The 19,895-nt window shown below is 39.8% G+C and overlaps 1 protein-coding gene across 1 annotated transcript in view; it reads right to left on the bottom strand.

Moving 5' to 3' along the window:
- Positions 1 to 3,671: 3,671 nt before the first annotated feature.
- The window catches only part of Ntng1 (netrin G1), a 344,033-nt gene continuing 327,809 nt past the window's right edge, over positions 3,672 to 19,895 (bottom strand). The window contains exon 7 of the mRNA XM_059266124.1: positions 3,672 to 6,431. Within this exon, the coding sequence (XP_059122107.1) occupies positions 6,202 to 6,431 (230 nt within the window). The 3' untranslated portion in view covers positions 3,672 to 6,201. The remainder of the gene's footprint in view (positions 6,432 to 19,895) is intronic.

The raw sequence follows: 19,895 nt of genomic DNA on the forward strand, positions 1-19,895 counted from the left end.
CATGGCCCCTACATGTTCCTGTGAAAAGTATAGATAGCAAAGCTGTCAAGTTATTAAGATAGTGTGGTTAGTTGGCCTCATATTACAGTCCTTACCTGTGGCATTTTCCATTTTTAATTTATGTGAAATAAATATAAATACATGTGAAAGGGAGTTGAGCAGATGTAATTTGAAATGAAAGTGGTTGCTGGACAATAGGTTCTCATACATCTGTGTGCCTTTATGGTGCCTCCCATGACAACAATGTATTAGTTGATGATACTTTCAAAAGTTGGGATAAATTGTAGCTCTCATGCCAGTCCTATTTACATTTTATAAAATTTTTCATGTTTAAAGAAGTATACTGTTTTTCATGTCCAGAAAAAAAGATCATCATATTTACATACAATCTAATTCACAATTTAAAACATTTCACTGTTAAACTTCCTCTCTCACCCCTCTTGAATTGATTTGGATTCTGTTTTAAAAAACACTTACTGTGTTATGTTGTGCTGGGTCTGCCTGGCAGCCTGAGAACCATTGATCAGAATGTGTTTAGATTTGACTGCTTTCCCAATTATGAATTGTAATTACACAGGATGTAAACACAAGTTTAAGTGGTTGTAAAACTGCTCCAATATTTGTTACACTATTAATTTAATAAACTGAATATTTTAGTGGGTCTTCATAATTACATATCGGTGAACAGCAATGGTTTTCACAAACCTTGTCACACTAGATTGGAAAGGACCCCTCACCCCCACCCCAACACCTTTCTAAAGGGAGAGAAAAAGAGATGGAGAGTGATGACACTAATCTCTTTGCCTCTAGGTGTTTATCACACCAAGAAAGCCAAAACAATTACTCAGGGCTTCATGGGGGTAAGTAGCAGAATGCTATTTCCTTGGAGGATACTTTCTTGCAGTGTTTCTCACAGGCAGAGGGAAGCTGGTTCCTCAACAGGAACAGCCCTCCTTAGGAGTGCAAATACAAACAAATAAAAATGACATTATATTGCCTGCCTGGGGGCAAAAAAAATCACCTACTTTTAACAGGCCTTCAGATGTGTGCTTCTCTGTCACTTTCTTTTATTCGAGTACGATGGCTGCCTTGTGTAATAGACAGGTAGAGTAACAGACTATGTAAGCTCTACCATAGTACTGTTAGCAAGGTGTCAGAGTACAACTTTGGCATGTGAAGTCTTTAAGGGACTTGACACATGCTTGCCATACAGGAATTTCCATTTCTATTCACATAGAGGTAAGAAATGTAATAATTATTTTTTACTCTTTCCAGTGAGTTTTTTTTTTCAATGTGGAATTTGTAATTCTAATTTAAAAAATAGTTAAAATGACACCTCTGGAAAAAATGGGACTATGTTAAGAAAATGGGGTTATTTTTACTTAGGATCCTCTGCAGTTTGCCTCAGCCAGCCAAGCTAAATCTTTAGTGCTAACATAATTGGGTTTTGTAGAATTTTAATGACCCATTTTAGCAGGTATCATTTTTGGTTAATAAAAACATCATATAATTTTAAATGTTACTACTCCATTTTAATTCATCAATCAATTAAAGGCAGCTTTTGGGTGATGGGAACAGATTGAAGGGAGCGGGATTCCAGCAGTTACTAAAGGCTCAAATGCTTTAAAACAGCCTCTAAAATTATTTAAGTCTTCTTGTAGAATTATTTCAGAACTCTCTCCAAAAATGTAGTAAGGGCACTGTTTTTTTTTTTTTTTTCCTGTAATAGAGCTTAAGTAACTGCATATTAGTCAATATTAACTTGTTTTTCCCAGATGTTATTTTCCCATTTCTAGTTAAATGCAGTGGTGTGGTTTATGCAAGAGCCAAGCCTGTGTCTTCTTTCCTGGTTCTGCAGAAGCATAATGAAGATGGTCATCTGTGAGTCACACCACACCAGGTGTTGAGAAGAGCAAAATTTCAACGTGTTCCCAAGACTGTTTGGGGAAAATTCAAAATATGAAAGTTGGCATGCTTATTTTTCTTTTCTGACATCATCTTGTGTTTGTGTGCAGTTTATGAGAGGAGTTTGTTGGCATCCATTTTAGATAACTGAAGGGGATAAAACAGCTGCTTATAACGTAAGAAAGTAAAACTATAATTTAAATAAAAAACATTCTATATGGAAATTCGTAGAACTTCCAGAACGTTTGTGTCAAACGAGTGTTTGATGCTTCCTATAAATATCAGTGAGAGGCTGGAGAGCATCGATTACTTTTGCAGAGGACCTGGATTCAATTTTCAGCATCATAACTATCTTTAACTCTAGGGGATCTGATTCCCTCTCCTGATCTCTGAGGCACCAGTGTGTATGTGCACAGACACATGCAAACAAAACATCCATGTATAGGAAACAAATAAACAAATAACATTAATTACAATCAGTGCTGATTTCCTGAGACAAAAAGAATTGTTCATAGTTAGACTTCCGTCAAAATCCCTGGGGTGTCACTTATTTGCTTTTTATTCTCATATATAATAAAAACTCTAGTTGGGGTTCCTTGGAAAAGCCTTCCTTTTTTAAACCTGGTTGCTCCTGTTGTTCCAGTTCACGGGTAAGTGGATATCAAACCCTCCTTATCAATAAAGGCTGGGAGTCAAAGTGGTAAGTAAAGAACTCACTTTCCGATTTCTGAAGCTGAAATTTTAAATCATGCTGAATGTCAAATACACACAGACAGTTTCATATGTTATAATAACACCATGTAACCCCACACTCCCTAGTGTCCTGTTCAATCCTATGAGCACTGAAACTGTTAAATAGATACTTTGCCTAGAAATATACTATAGGTGAAGCACAAAAGACCATTTTAACACAACATCACACTTCAGAATATAGGGTTTTTATAGTCCCATATTACTGGATTATTCGTGGTGGGGGTGTGTATGAAGGAAATGAAAGTAAAGACTTGATTTCAGGGTTTCTATCCAAAGACTCTTAAGACTCCGGTGAAGTCACAGGTCCAAGAAAAGGTGAATGAGACACACCAGAAACTACTCAACTGTGGAGTCCATGTGTTCTTCCAACCCTGTGCTCAAGGGTCTGCACTACCTTTGTGCTACCTGCCTCCAGGAGTTCACACCATCCTGTGTGTGAGACATCTAATTAGACTGGATCATTGCTGGGGCAAACCGAGGGGAGGGTGAAAGTGGCCCTTAGGCTGGGTGATAAGTCAATCCCACTTCACAGCAGGTAAGACAGATGACTTAACGTGCTGTGAACAGCAACATTTCTGTATAGTTGCCGTTTCGCCTCCACCAGCCCTTTTGAGTTTTATATACATCGTTAGTGGGAAAATGATGTCCTACTTTGTCGACAGTGGACAGATGAACTCATGGAATAACTGGTTACCCCACTTTCCAGGAAACAAAGCAAGAGTTGGATCCTCAAATGTGGGCATGACTTCGTACCCCCTGTTTGCTTCAGCCCTCTCTCAGGACAGAATATTACAACTTGGAAGAATCCTAGAAAGCAGAGAAAATCCCATAGGCTGACATTTCTTTAAAAAAAAATTGACTTTTTAAAGAACTCAAGAATCCAGATTAAAAAGAACATTTCATTTACGTCTGTTATATACCTAAAAGTGAATTTTTATTAAAAGTAGATCACATCACTCCAAGAAATTCAGAGAACTATATCTAAATACACTGAATGCAAGATATTCCTCATCAATTTAGATTCTTATAGCCTTATAAAGATAAAATGCAGATGAAATGATTTAAATCAGGCCTTCATTAAATTTCAGAATTAGCTTTTGGGATCCCATGGATTGAATTGTGCAGCTTCTGATGCCTGATCACTGTGACAAAGCTGTGAGTGCATAATGATAAAGTGCGCTGTCGCCAGAAACCACACAGTCTGCCTTTGGTTTGTGCTAATAAACTATAAGACAACTTAAACTCCATCTTAATAGAAGAAATCCATCTCATTAGAAGTAATCTCACACTCTGTATGCTATCAGAATTTTCATGTGTATTCTTTGGTGAGCTGGAAATATAATTTTCTATTTATGCTTCTAATGTAAATCTGCCATTTCTGGTTGGCCACTCTGGCGTGAAGCCAAAGTGCTAATTTATTTCCATCTTTCCCTATTTCTTATATCAAAAGAGGCTGTTGGTTTGAATAACAAACATTCAATCGACTTGGACGTGGGGTGGCAGGCAGAACAGGCATTACCTGCTTACCTTTTATTGCCTTCTTTGAATTGGCTTTTCTGGGAACAAAACCAATAAGACATGCTGTTCCTTCATCTAGTTTTGACTCGGGTTATTTATCAGGAGACATTTCCTCCCCCTTGGTTCAGCACAGACTGGCAGTAGGATGAAGAATTCAGCCTGGAACGAGGCTTCTGACCTAATATTGTCATAGGTTACTGTCCCGCCCAGGCACGTAGGACTTCATTGTCCTTAAGCTTCTGGCTTGGCCTCATAATTGTTTCTGATTCTGAGAGATGTTGCTGCTGACACATTCGTCACCTGTGTGGTGGCAGATGCTGGGGTAGAACACACTGTTTCAGCCCCTCCCCAGCTCTGCGGTGTCTCTCTCCCGCCCGGCTCCCTTTGCTGTCTTGTACAGTAATTGGCCTAATAAAAGGCAGAAACAAGAATTTATTACACCTTGGGCAGTACTTGAAACAGACTTTATTCTCAGGAGCAGCAGTTATGTCTACTTGCTGCTGTATATTTTGATATTTCATTTAAATACTTAGAATATATTCAAAGTCAAATTGCTAATCACTCAATTTCCCTGCTGCTGTCCTGGTTCCCCAGGTGGCCTCTTATGATACTCCATGTAAACACTGTATTTGGAAGGATACATAGATCAGCATCCCTAGAGTCACATGATCACCATAAATCTGTGAAAATAGCATGACTTAAAAATAAAAGTCTCTTAGTATCCGCCAACAGGCTTTGGCATAATCTTGGCAATCACTTAGATATTTCTTTCTGTTCTTGCAGTTATAATTTTTTCCCAGGTGGAAAATAGTCTCATATTTTGCAGACGTTGTCCAAGCTAGTGACCATCAATCCATCTTCCTGGGCTACTAGAGTCGTCAGCTGACTGTGTTCCGTCCACACAACATCAGTGAAGCGAGTGTGAAACTATTGGATGGTTGCTCCTTTCATCTAAGAAACGGCAATACAAATTCCTGATACCATTTATGCGGGAATTTTTATTCTTGAAATCTTCCATGTTAAAGCAACAAGAAAACACTTAGAATGTCCTTTGGTGGAATCTTATTACACTTGCTATATATGTAAACTGATATTCTTTGATGCCAGCACGCTCGTTGCCCATACAGAGAAATCTCTGCACAATGAAACAAAACAAAACCAAAGAGGACACAAATCAAATGTCAGTCTTTGCTGATTCGAATTAGATACATTAACAGATTGTCTGGTAACATAAATTGGCAATAATACAAAAAATCTACATCTTACAGTATTTCAAGAAAAATAACTTCATTTGAATACAAAAGGATAGATACACTTTCTCTTTCCTCTAACCACTCTCGTGAAGTGGGTGTGAGCTGGCACTGGGGGTCTCAGTGCTGCTAAAATGTACAGGGGTATGACTGGCTTGCGCTTTTGGAGGGGGTCTGTTACACATGTGTATCACTAACATCAGACAAAGAAATCTTTCAACCAACAAGGGTTACAGAGCAACTTTCACTAAAGCACAGGTTGGAAGGGATTCAGGGTGGGGTTGGGGGTGGGAGCTGAAGCAGGCCAATATGGCAGCTTGTAACAGATTTCCTTATACCCACAATGCACCTGACAGCAAAGAATGCTTCTATTTGGTTGGTCCACACACTGGGCAGAGCGGTACTAGGGTGCACCACGGTAGAGTAGCGAATGTCTTTTTTTTTTTTTTTTTTAGGTTGGTTGATCAGTTTGTTTTTGACTTTCCTTTCTGGGGGCGCTCTCACAGCCTTCCCAATCCGCAATCGGCTCTGCAGCTGGCAATGAGATTTGCAGTGATAGTAGCCACAGCTGCCAATTCCTCTGGAGTCAGTGATGAACAGTCTTGACTCCGATGTGCTGTCCAGGTCTGAGAGATATGGCTTAGTTCAGTTAGGCCCTCTTCGTTTGTACACTGTGTTGGAGTGGGTGTGCGTGTTTTCTATGTTAGTAGCAATCGCTCGGGTGGAGTTTGCTTCCCCCACAGCACAGGCCTGTTGGAGGGCTGGTGTGACCCCCCTAGAACACCAGGGGACTGGCTGTCCCCAGCAGCACGGTCAGCAGCAGCAGTGCTGGGGAGCCCCGCGGGGGGACTCCCTGGCCGGAGTCGGAGCCACAGCTGCCTGCCTCTTCACACCGCAGCTTCTCACAGAGGATGCCAGTGTAGGCGGCCGGGCACAGGCAGCGCACGTTGTTGTGACAGGTCCCTCCATTCTGGCAGTGCAAGAGCTCATTGTCGCAGACATTAGCTGCAGAACGAGGGGAGGGAGGGGGAGGGGAGGAGAAGCAGAATCAATTTAAGTTCATCTGGAACATCATGTTTTCAGCTTTAAAAAATAAATTCTCTATCGATCTCGTGTTCCCCCCTTCCCTCCACAAACTAAGCATGTGACTCCAATTTCCAAACAAATGTAGTTGGCTGCCTTTGTTTTGTTCATATTAGGCCTTTTCATATAGTTTTTTTCCCCCCCTGCAATCTTGGTGATTCTTCAGTTCAGGCTATCTAACACTGAGTAATGTAATGCTCTTGGTTTGGAAATTCTTATGTACCTGGGACCTTTTGTGACCTCCTAGTTTTTAAAGGACAAGTGCCTGATACAAGAATGCAGAACCTTGAAGTCAGATGAGTGCTCTTTAAAATGCAAAGCAGTGTTGCTAAAATGACCAACAACCTCTAAGGTCAGGACATCCATCGCCCCTGCACCAATTCCAGTCTTTTCGTACATGCAAAGAGGCCACAGGGAAGCAAGGGAATGCAGGGTTGGGATGTGAAAAAAGTAGCATGCTCCGCAGACGACAGCCAGATGGGGAGAGGGAAAGCTTGTTTCGTGGGAGGCATGTGAGGAAGAGCAGTCACATTCGTCCCTGACAGCCCATTAGGATTTTTATTGCTTTGTAAATATGGGAAGTAGAGCCCAAGGTTACCTTGATTTGGGAACAGTAATAAATGCAACGGTGAAACCCTGATTACCAAAATTTCATTACATCCATCAAGGAACAGAATCAGGCTGGAAAATCAAGCTGCAGCTCCTGACTAAAATTCATTCGCAGCCTCTGTCACACAACTTTCACCTCTAATAATTTCTCATACCTTCAAAATTCCCGTTATCCTCATTAATTCAATGTCTTGTATTCTCTTAGATAATCAAGGTTTCACTGATTTAGCAGAATGTTAAATAGAACCCAGGGAAATTAACACAACAACGAAGAGTAAGAGAGCCAAGAGCAGAGCGAACGGTTTCCAGCAACATATGCTGCTTAAGCACTTAACATATAGACCACTCTGGACAGAGGGCGGGGCACAGAGCAGAAAAAGGAGGTCTTTGTAAAGGATAGCAGATTTCATTCAAAGAAAATGTCATGGCCCAATTTCTCCAAGGATGTCACATGGATACACACACACACACACACACACACACACACACACCCCACAATGGTGCTATTAAATATAAACCATTTTTACTAAATAATCTCCTCCTTCCAAATAGTTACTCAGTAGATAGCATTTGCTTTGTCCATTAATCATACTCAATACTCATATAGTCTTCAAGAGGGGCTTCGTCCCCACACCTAAACATATGAATGCTCTTGTGTATGAATGGGTTGAGGAAAGGTGGCACTGGGCATCCACAGAGCTAATAATAAAGTGCCTAAACAGGGTCCAGTGTGACTACAATCGTCAACATTCCAGGGAGATGTAGAAGACAGGTGCATAATACATTGGTATAAATAGCACTAGTAAATTATTCATGTTTGAAGTGCTGATACACGAGGCAGTGTCACATGGATTATAAGCATCAAGCATACAAGTTGCCCCTCAGTGGGTGGCTTAGATGGAACCCACATTGTGGTATTTTGTCAGACATTTTTTTTTTTGACATGTCAAGATCTGTACCTATGAAGCATGGTTCTCAAGCACAGGGTGATTAGCTGCTTGGACAAAACAGATAAAAGTCCTGCTTTTTTTTTGTCCATTTGGAAAGTATACGAAGGTACTTGGGGTTTCATTTTGCTTACACATCAAGAAATATCTGTTTAATTGGGGCAACATGGAATAAACTGATCCAAGTAACCATTTTCATTTAAAGTTAAAGATTCTGATCATTTCTTGTTCTAGGCAGCAGATTGCAGAATGGGATATTTCCTTTCATTTGGGCACTAGACATAGGGAAATATCTGCTCCATCAATATCGATAATTGCTTGCCTTGAATAATTGAGAAGAAATCAATAGTTAATTAAATATCACTCCCCTCTTTTTTGTGAAGCTATTTTTCTTCCTCTTGGACTTGAATGTAAAGCAGCTGTTGAGCAGAGGCGCTTTTTTTGTCTGAGAAGCCAATGATTAAGTTAAAATTCAATACCTTCCCTACATGTAAATAATCTGCTAGTTGTTTGGGATGGTTGTAAGAAATTTAATAAATACACAAGGAACAGATGTAGCCCAGGATTAATCATCTCATGGACTGGGGGACTATATCTTGGGTAATATATAAACAGGGGAAAAATGGAACCTAGCATACATTTCATTATTTTAGAATTCACTGTAAAGCACGTTACATTTGGGTTCTTGATGGTGCTCATCCTATTAAAATTCAACAAGAACAGGATTTTACTGTGCATACAGTACCATCTCATGGCTGGAATCACATGCTAGAAATATACTTAAATCTAACTACAGTTCTTACCTGATGCTTATAACCTCATGCTCCATCTTCATGTCATTTAGTACCCAAATTCTGTTGGTTAATGAACAAACTAGATGGTTAAATATCAATGAGCTCTTCTTCAGCACGTAAAACCTTGTACTAAACACCATGGAGACAATAAAAACAAATACAAAGCAAGGTCTCTGTTCTCATAGAGTTCTAATTTACTTAGGGAGATGAAATGCATTTTAGAAGTGACCTAGCATTGATTTCATTAAAACGTCCTTATTAGTTGCATCGAAGTCATTTGCCAGTGCCTAGCATCCTGCCATGTTTTGTGGTTATCACTCTAACTGCCATAAATGAGTTCACAATTAGGTGGAAAATCAACAAACACAATCAGAGATATAGAAAAAGACTACAAAGTAAGTATTTGCAAAGCTTTAGGTGAACACAAACGACGGTGTCCATGTTTTGGAGATTAGAAAAAAAAAATTATAGAAAAGGAGTTGTATTTGAACAAAGATTCACACAAGGCAGATATTGGTCAAAAAACCACCATGGATGGGGAGACTTCTTGAGTTAAAGCAAAGAGAGGCAAAGGGGCCATGTAGGTTATAAAGAAATTATTTTTGAACACTGATTCCCCTTCTGGTTTTACAATAAAAACCCTACAGGTTGTCTGCTAGATTCCACCAACAATGGACCCTAGAGGGAACAGAGAAGGAAGGAGGGTGTGTGTGAAGCTATTTCCCTCTTCCTACTTAAGGGTTTGTTATAATAGTACTGCCCAGCAATGGCTCTTCATCTCAGCTTTGACATTTGGTTCCTGTGCCATCTTTACTCAGAACCAGATTCTCACTGAGCCTTGGAGATTCCTGCACCATCCTGTTAGCATCCCTCCAAGGGACTACTACAGGTGTAGGCAGACATAATCTCCCTTCAGAGATGTTGTATTAAGGTATATGAAGCCTCTTATCCACACTATTAGTTTCTGGAAAGTCCTCTTCTTTCTTGTACTTTCCCAACCCTGAGTGATAGTTACTACCTGTATGAGCAGTTGCTTTCCAAGAGTTACTTTGGTGCCATGTTCTCAATTTTTAGTCTTCAAATACTTATTGTCCCATTTCCTTTAATCATGTTACTCTGTTGAAATACCTAGAATAGCTTGTTTTCTGACAGTAACTAGACTAAGAGACACAAAGATTATCTCAGTGAATGATGAGTGGGCTGCACTTGGAAGAGGCTGAATGCATATAGAAGAAAGGAGGTTAGAATACTAGGGGCATTCTGGCTGTTACTAATCTATCTATCTATCTATCTATCTATCTATCTATCTATCTATCTATCTATCTATCTATATTGCAGAGTTTGGGAAATGGGCAATGGGAAGCTATCAAAGGCGAATAAGTTATCTAGAGTTTTGAAGGAAAAAGAAGGATGAAGTTAGACAAAGATAGACTGGTGAAAAAGACACCAGACACTCAAAAGAATGGGCTTGGGCTAGGTTGGAGCAATGGAGAGAAGGAAGGGTGCATCTGAAGGCAGTTTGCATAACAAGTATGAGTGATTTTAAGGTCACATTTGAGTATGTGGATAAGTCACAAAGAAATTTATTAAGAAAGGCCACTAAGAAAGGAGTTTAGTTAGAGAAGCCAATGAATATTTTTGAACTTCTTGACTTTGAGGAGTCTGTAAATTCTCCTAAAATATTTTGTTATTACTTGGAAAAACGACTTGGAGGTTCAGGAGACAGTTCGTTATGGAGATGGAGATGTAGAACATGGGTGGTGAAGGTCATTGTCATCAAACACAAAGTACATGATCTCATGGCGGGAGAATATTAATCATGTCAAAATGAGGAGTGTCAGAGTCTCAGCCATATGCAGAGAAAGCAACACCATGAAGAATGGTTGGAAGAAGAAAACGTCAACAAAACGCAGTGGTCACATGACTATGAGAATAATCATAAAAACACTTTCCTGTTGTGGAAGACCATCTATGAATTAACATGTGAAGTGGAAGAGGAGGAGAAGTAGGGCACTTTGAATTGGGCAGAGCACATGTGTAACGTATGTCTCAACTGATTAAATCAGCCAGGAAGGGTTTGGGAATGAGTAGAAAAAGCACAGGGAAAATTGGAGGAAATAACTAATTATGGAAGTCCTTGTACATCAGTTGACAGGAGTAGGTCCCAATATTTTGGAGATTATGACTCCCAGAGGATCTTAGGCAGTGACTAGAGTTTACTTATTTATTTATTTTTTATTGTCACAGCTGGGTACAGATAGCATGCCATGGATGGGCAGAGGCCATGGATGCTGCTAAATGTCATGTCCTATAATGACTAGGGCAGCTTCTTCTTCCACCAACAAGGAATTATTTCTCAGTTAATGCAAAGGGTAAAATACTGATGTTCTGGGTCAGAGTGCAGTCATATCAGTGGAATTAAACAGCTGCCCTTGATGTACACTGGGAAGAAGAGCAGGAAGCAGGCTTGTCAGTTCTAGATCAAAATCACATCGAGTTTTCAGAGCACAGCCATTAGAAATAAAGAAACTGCAAGCAGGTAGGTCAGAAATACTAGTGTGGATTGCCTTCTTAACATTGTATAGAGTGAAAGGAGAAGAGGACCCACAGGCATACTTGTCATGCGATTTGTTCTTTATTCCCATTGAAACAATTATACTAGCACTCATGGCCACTTTGTAAACCATCTAGACAAGATCTAGATGAGGAGACTCTATCAGTTTAGGGTAGACCTTGAATGGCAATCCTTGCAAATTGTATGTCATATGGAATGAAAGAGTCGGGAGAAACACAGTGAATGGTATTAGACAGCGCAGTGGTTTGTACTCATAAATGTACTCATAAATCATGGCTGATTCCAGGTCTAGGAGTTATAGAATCACTCCTTAGATAATAAATTTCACATTACATCTCCTAGCTATTGTGGTTTCAAACCCCACTGATGGGGCAAAGGTATCTGTTAATAGCATTTCTGAATTGCTCCATCTTCTAGAGTTCTACTGACAAAATGGAAGTCTAAATTCAAATCATCTCAGAAAAATAAAAGTAGAAACGCCAAAGGTCTAGGCTGAGAGTGAGAAACTTGTTGACATCTATAGTGTCAATTTTATCTTCCCAAGCATAGGAGACTGCTATGGTTTCAAAGTTTGGCTCCTTCAAAACTCATTTTAGTTGACATTGTATCATTCTTAAGAAATGGGACCCTTTAGAAGTAGTATCATCAATGAACTAAAGCCCATATGATGGGATAAATGGGCAGCGTTCTTTCTACCATGTGATGCCTCCCAGCATGTTATGAGAAAATACTAGAACTTTATGATAAAAAACAGAATGTTAGATATTAAATAGCTGTTATTATAAATTAGTCTGTGACATTCTGTTATGGTAACATAAAATAAACTAAAATGAAATGTTTCTATTTAATCAGGGCGCTCTTTTGCACTGAACTCTAGAATCCTTTTCATCATGAAATTCTAAGCATCCATCAACTTGTGGAGCTAGCATGAGAATGAAGACCCCAGTACTATGTTCATGTTCTTTCTATTCTGTACTACATGAAGTTGTTAAAGAGATAACAGGAGAATTTCACCTAACATGTACCTTTCCGTTATAGCTCTATTTGCTGTTCTTCTATATGGATCAGCTTCAAACTGAATTTAGTTGGTGACATTTATTTTAAGTTTATCTAAACTTTTTTATTGTTATTGACTGTAAAGAGGTGTCTTATATCAGTAAACAGGAGGCTTCATTTTTAAATGCCTCATATAACTTTTGACCTAGGATTGATGTGAACCGTTAGTTGATATATACAATTCCTTTTTTATGGTAAATTCTGAGTCAGATACAGAAAAAGCTGATACTCTTTTGGTAATAGCCTGACTTTTTTTTAGGGTTCCCTTTTACTATATTTTCCTTTTACTATTGATAAGAATAGTTTATTTATGGAATGGCCAATCATAATGCTACGTAACCTGATACCTTCTGAGGCTCCAGTATTTGGGATACTTTCAAAAAGTGTGCCCAAGAGAATCAGAGGACATTGGCAGGTAAAGTTGTATTATTGTGAGACTGGAACAGAGTTGTGTGGCCAGAAGTTGAAGTGTGGAGCCTTGGTGGAAAGGCTGAAGCCATCAGGATATTAGGATAGCTCTGCTCACAGCATTGGTAAGCAAGCCACAAAGGAGATAAACAAGCTCTCAGAATTGCCATGATTTATAAATCCATTCTGAATTTAATAGGGAGGAAGTAGGAGTGAACGCTACTTTTTCTGTTACTCCTGTTTTTCGTGTAATCTTGGATGAGGAAAGCCAGAAGGATGTCACTAAATTATGCAGAGTTTCAAGTTTTTTTCTTATTTTTGTGGGGAAGTTTTGGTGTGTATGTGAGAGAGGCATGTAGGTATACATTGTGTGTGTGTGTGTGTGTGTGTGTGTGTGTGTGTGTGTAAGAGCGTGTGATGTGTCTGTGTGTGTGTGTAAGAGCGTGTGATGTGTCTGTGTGTGCATATATATGTGTGTATAAGTGTATGTGATTTGTGTCTATGTGTGCACATGTATGCACATATAAGTATATGTATGTATGTGTCTATGTAAGCATTTATGTGTATAGGTATGTGGGGTTCTTGAACATTTTATACAACTGTTCTTTCCCAACAGCAAACTATTTTCAAAATATGAATTACCAAATCTTGATTTCTTTCCCTTCTGTTCGTCTTTCTAGAACATGTCAAAAAGCAGACCTAGAAATTGCTCCTGTACATTGTTCAAAGAGGGCAGCAGCAAGGACTTAGTGTCATTCCTTGTTCTATTCATTTTTCCTTTAGAAACTGAAAGGGTCACTTATTCCCTTATGGTCACAATGATCCATCGCATTACTAAAGAGACATTTTCTTTCTCTGTTTGTGTTTGGTTCAAAGCTATACATTTAGGCTGGCCCTGTCCGTGAGCTGCTGCTATGCTTGAGCAATGCTGGGTCTGTATTTATAGACTTGAAAGTGTCTCTTTTTGGCTTTGCTTCCTGTACTTCAAGGAATCGATGCAATGCGTTGCCATGACAGCTTTCCTTGATGGCTGTATTAATAAAGTGACCTCTACCTTCACCACCTGAACCGAGCCCAGGATCGCTGAGGGAAAGATGTTCCAAATTGTTCCCATCCTTTGCAAAGAAACGTCAAAGAGCGAATAACCTCCACCAAGCGGGGTAATAACAAAGGCATGCGTACTGCAGTGAGGACTCATTCAGGCAGCAGGGAGCTGAAGAGCTGTGATTATGACCCATTTACACAGCCTTTGTGGCTGTTTTACTAAATTGTGAGCAAGACATAAAATAGAACGTGCAGGTTAGATCCTGAGGCATGGAAGAAACTTTAGAGACTGCAGTGGAGTTTGGGGGCAAGTTCTAGGCACACCAGCTATATTCCCCATCTTTACTCACATGTGTCCATGAGAGATGGTGTATCAGGGTAGGAAAACTGGCTAGGGACCATTAATCTTGAATTCTCTTTTTGAATTGCCACACTCTACTTGGAAACATTGACCTTATCATGGACTGGCTAGTGACATCTGTCCAACTATCTTTTAACCAGATACTTTTCTGGTATTGAACATATAGTGGGCCAGACCAACATGCTGATATGTATGTACGCATGTGGCTTGTCATTTTGATTACAACTATAACATTAGGGGAAATTAACTTTTCCAAATTCTCTTGAGTTTTATTTGCATGATTAATTTTTAGGTGTGTGTGAGTGTGTGTGTGTGTGTGTGTGTGTGTGTGTGTGTGTGTATACACACACATGTGTGCAGAGGCCAGAGGCCAATCATGGGTGTTGTTACTCAGGCATCACCCACTGCTGAGGGATGTTCTGTATGTTAAATGTGTTGCTCTGATTGGTTAATAAATAAAACACTGATTGCCTAGTAGCCAGGCAGGAAGTATAGGTGGGACAAGGAGAGAGGAGAATTCTGGGAAGTGGAAGGCAGAGGCAGAGAGATGCTGCCAGCTGCCACCATAAGACGATGTTAAGATACTGGTAAGCCACGAGCCACGTGGCAAGGTATAGATTTATAGAAATGGGCTAATTTAAGATATAAGAACTAGATAACAAGAAGCCTGCTACGGCCATATAGTTTGTAAGCAATATAAGTCTCTGTGTGTTTACTTGGTTGGTCTAAGCGGCTGCAGGACTGGTGGTGAGAGAGATTTGTCTTGACCATGGGCCAGGCAGGACTGGAGAAAACTCCAGCTACAACCCACCATTTTTTTTGAGACATATTTTCTCACTCTCCTGGAACTTTCCAAGTATGCACTGCTAACTGGCCAGGTAGCTCAGGGTTCTGCTTGACTCTGCCTCCCAAGCAGAGGATTAACAAACATGTACCACCATGCCTGGCTTTTTTTTGGGGGGATTGGATTTGGGGTGTGGATTCTGGGGGTCAAATTCAGGTCATCAGTCTTACAAAGCAAGTGCTCTGTTAACATATCTGTCTCCCCAGCCCTGCATGACTATTATTAATAAGAAGCGAAGCCTATCACTACAAAAGAATACAATTAGGAATTTCTCCCTCATTTGATGAGATGTCTGAGGACAGCTAGACTTGTGTAATTTTGTGTGTTTTGATGATAGATTTGGTGTCTACCTTCATTTGATTTGTTTTGCCTGTCAGTCTAAGTTGGCATCCTATGGGAACAAGATAGTGTTTGTCTCTCACATGTACTAACAGGATAAGGTAGGGTGAGGAAAATTAAATGCTGGATTCAAGTCTCATCTCTGTGGTTAATGTGGTGGGTGAACTTGGGGAAATCACTTAACCTCTGGGTGCTCTCTCTCCTCACTTCTAAAGCAGAGATAATAGCACTTGTCCTGTTTCCCCATCTCAAGTTGTTGGGAAGCTGGAAATGGATTATATAGAAGTGTTCTACAAAGGACAAAGGACAACCCAAGTAGGATTTGTTAGTGCTCAGTTCCCTCTCCAGTTTCCCTAATGAAAGAAATTCAGGTTAGATGAGCAAAGTGCTAATTCTTCAGGGTGATGAATTTCTCACGTCTCCAATCCAAGAAACCTGAAGCGAGAAGGATAGAGAATGGCCTCCCTCAAAGCAGCATCTGTACATGTTGTGTGGATATGAATCTTGAGAGAGTCCAAGCATGTGGTTGGTGAACATTTTGTATTCAATTGCCGTGTGCTCCATAGTCTTGCAAGGTCACTTTGGAATGGCAGTGCCCATTCTCTCAGAGGTGAAATTTATACTCATTTAATGTGTGTTCATCTGTGTCAGTCAGTATACAGAAATGTGGTCTGTTTCCTGAGGAGTAAGGTTGTGTGGGGATGGGGCGGGGGGGGGGGGTGAGTAGAGAACCCAAGCTGCTTCTCCCGCTCCCCAGCTCACCTTTGCCTGTTTATTGTTGAAGGTTAGAAAGAATCAGGCACAGACTCAAATAACAGACTGAAATCTGGAAGCCATCCTGTGCAAAGACCCCTTATCACTTGCTTTAAACCTGTGTTTTCTGTCTGTGTCTGTACCCTTCAGGAACATAGGTGGTGCAAGCATGGCCCTTATGTGACAGCATCCAGTCTGCTTGATTTCCAAGCAACAAACCCAAGGAACAGGGCTCAAGGGTCTGTCAGGAACAGCGTGGAGGCTGTCAGCTCAGTGGTCAGATATGCCTCATCTTCTTAATCAGGGACAGCAGGTTTTGACCCGAGGAAGCAGCCATCCTGTTGTTGTTCATCTATTATCAGAGCACTTGTTATAGGAGTGATGTTTTCTCTTGTTCAGCCAAGGAAAACACTGCTTACAACATCATAAAAAAAGCCCCATTTATTTTAAAGAAGACATATCTGCAGGCTGTAGTATCCCAGTAGGTGTGAAAGGGATGACAAGTAACTCCAATTCAGGAGGAAGAAGCACCATCTAAATATCTTAAAGGCTTTGGCTTTATACCATGCAAAAAGCCCCAATTGATGTGGAGAAAGAATTAATTCACTGCAATTCCTACAAACCTAAGGCTGGGCACCTTTCCAAAAGTGATCTTTAATGATGTATTGAAATCCTATTTAGGTCAACACCTTCAGACACAGATATAGGCAAGGTGCTCATGAAGACAGTACTGAGAACTCACAGATTTTTCTCCTTTGGTATCAGAAAGATACTTTTCTCATTTAATGAAAAGGTGTAACCTCTAATCTGGGCTCAAGGTGAAAGATGGCTGTTATGGGAGGCATATTCATACACAAGGGCAACACACATCCAGGAATAGATCATCTTTCCCGGGAACAAGTCATTATGTCAGGAGAAAAGCAGATGCAGGCTGTTTATTCATGATGAGACGTTCATCCATGGTCTGCTCTGTAAATGCAGATCTGCACCTTCCACGTCTTATATAATGAAAGCCCTAGCTAAGGATTTGGGAAAACTTATAACCAAATATGACCCACATTTATCTCTGACTGTGGAGAGTGGAATTGATTTTTATCAGTTTAAATTCTATCTTCATACTATTTTATTCTGTCCAAATTTCCCAGAAGATATATACAGTATTTTGAACATATAAAGGTACATATATCTATACATATGTATGTGTGTTTCTTATCTCTTTACACATCTGAAAGAATTTACTGTTTTTTGAGAAATGTATAATTTACTGAAAAGATAAAAAGCAATTCAGAAGTGAATCCTGCCATCACTTTCTACAAAATTTAGAATTTGTGATATCAATACATATTTCTAGTAATGTTGTCAATTATCTTAAATGTCTCAAAATATCTTAGAAAATGAATGAGTTCCTACATGATCCAATACTCATAGCAAGTGTCCTGGCTCCTTCTTTTACCAAGCATTCCAGAGTCCCTGGCAAGAGGGCAACCAGCAGAACTTCCTGAAGCCAATGGCATCTGAGGACAGACGTCCATTTTTATTGGTAACTAGTGATGATGGAAGCAAATGGCTAAACATGGTTGATTTTGAAGACCAAGCCACAGAAACCACTGAGATGGAATGTCCTATCCCTTTTCCAGGTAGAAGAAGTCATAGTTGAATTTAAAGCAACTTGAAGAAAACTAACCTCTTTTACAAAGCTTGAGCTTTGAAGACTTCGATGTTCTACCTTTATAAATGTCTTTATCACAGGCACTCTCTTCTTGTTACATTTCCTGTTCACTGGTTATATCATGATGCAGAGTTGTCTCAGGCACTAACTTGATGCTCAATAAATATTTATTAAATACATAAAACTGGTCTAGCTTTTCCGCTGCCTCTTTATGAATGGTTCATGCCTATCGGTTACTGGTAAGCAGACAGCATGTTAACTAACTCTTAGGTCAGAGAAGCAAGGAAGTGGACAGACACAGCTTCCTGGATATGGAAAGCTTAAAGGTCAGAGGGCAAGAAATGGAACGAAGGTTTCCTTGATGACTTCATTTCAGTCCCCTGGTGTAGGAGCTAGGTGATTGCTAAAGCAAGGGTGGGAAGGCAGTCACAGGCAGTGTTTGGAAGGGAGGAGCAAGCGGAGGATTGGCAGAGGATGGGAGAAGCAAACCAGGAACACATGGGAAAATCACTTGGAGGTGTCTATCACTCCAACTCAGGGTGCATACCATGATGTGTTAAAGGTTACCATGTTTGTTTTTGTTTGTTTGTTTGTGTTTTGGAGAAAGCATCAACAATAGGGGGACAGGCACGTGAATTAAGATTTCTTCCTTTGAGGATCCAAAATATACCTGGGAATGGGGTGGAGGTGAGGAGAATCAGCAAGGATGGTCAGTGTTTGGAGATGTGGGACAAAAAGCATTCCTTTCACTTTCCATTAAGCGACACACATTAGTTTTTATTATGCTCAGAGCACTCAGAGCATTGTGAGTAAGATGATGAGGGAGAAGAGGTGTCTCAGGCCCTGAAAGAACTTGGTAACTTTTTTTGCTTGTTTGTTTTCCAATTGGGAAAGTGATTAGTTAAATTTTGAGCTCAGGCTGAAAGTCTGGATAGAGCTGCTTTATGTTAGGGTAGGAGAGAGGTACGAACCTGTTATGGGGGCATTGTAAACACGGGCAAAAGATTTTATATTGAAACAATGTAGGAATTATGATGAATAATCTATATAGACCCATGCTGTGCTGATACAAGTTTGTAAGTTATTGTACATCCTGAGAAGGAGGCAGAGGACCTACCATGAGCCTTGGATATCCAGCATTAAGAAACACAAGTGTCTAGGGCTGAAAGGAGATAATTGTGTCATTAGTTCCCGTGTGTTTGTGTGTGTGTGTGTGTGTGTCTGTGTCCATGTGTGTATGTGTTGTTGTTGTGTTTTAAAGACAGAATTTCAGTGCCTTTGAGTATTTTATAAACATAATTTGAGGTTCCTTTTTGTCAAGCTATAGTCAAATGTCTCCTTAGAGACTCAATTTTTCCGATGTATACTTGGCAAGAGAGTTCTAAATATGGTCTAAGCCCTCTTAGGATTTTTAAACAGCAGGGATATTTAAACATGAAAAATAACTACAGAATTCACACAGCAGTAACTTTTCTTAATGATTTTTTCCTCTAGGAATCACTGTAATTCACTCTTGTCTGCTGTGGCCTCCCCATCACCATAACCACCTCCCGACAATGTCAAACTAAGTCTTGAGAGGTGATTTCATAATGTCAGGATGAAACAAAGCCATTTCCTTGTTAATGCCAACGTCAAAGCAAAATGAATTGGTGTCAATAAATTCAAGGTGAGGAAAACAGCATTATGGAATCAAGAGAATGTGCAAAATGATGACAGCACTCATTTAGGGATGCCTGACTCTGAGTGAAAATGATCATTAATTTTCAAAAATGCATTTGCTACTGCACTGGAGCCCAAACATTTAATTTTTTCTAAAATACATTACTGAGGTTAAAAAAAGGACAAAGAGGTGACAGTTATGAACAAGTCGTGTGCAAATCTTTCCAGGAAAGTTAGTGTTGATCTCATCAACTCATATTGTCCTTTCACATCTGCAAATTCCAGAGAGATTCAAAATTTGAAGCATAATACTTAATTGCTTATGGTG

This window comes from Peromyscus eremicus, chromosome 6 (assembly GCF_949786415.1).
Source record: "Peromyscus eremicus chromosome 6, PerEre_H2_v1, whole genome shotgun sequence".
NCBI lineage: Eukaryota > Metazoa > Chordata > Mammalia > Rodentia > Cricetidae > Peromyscus > Peromyscus eremicus.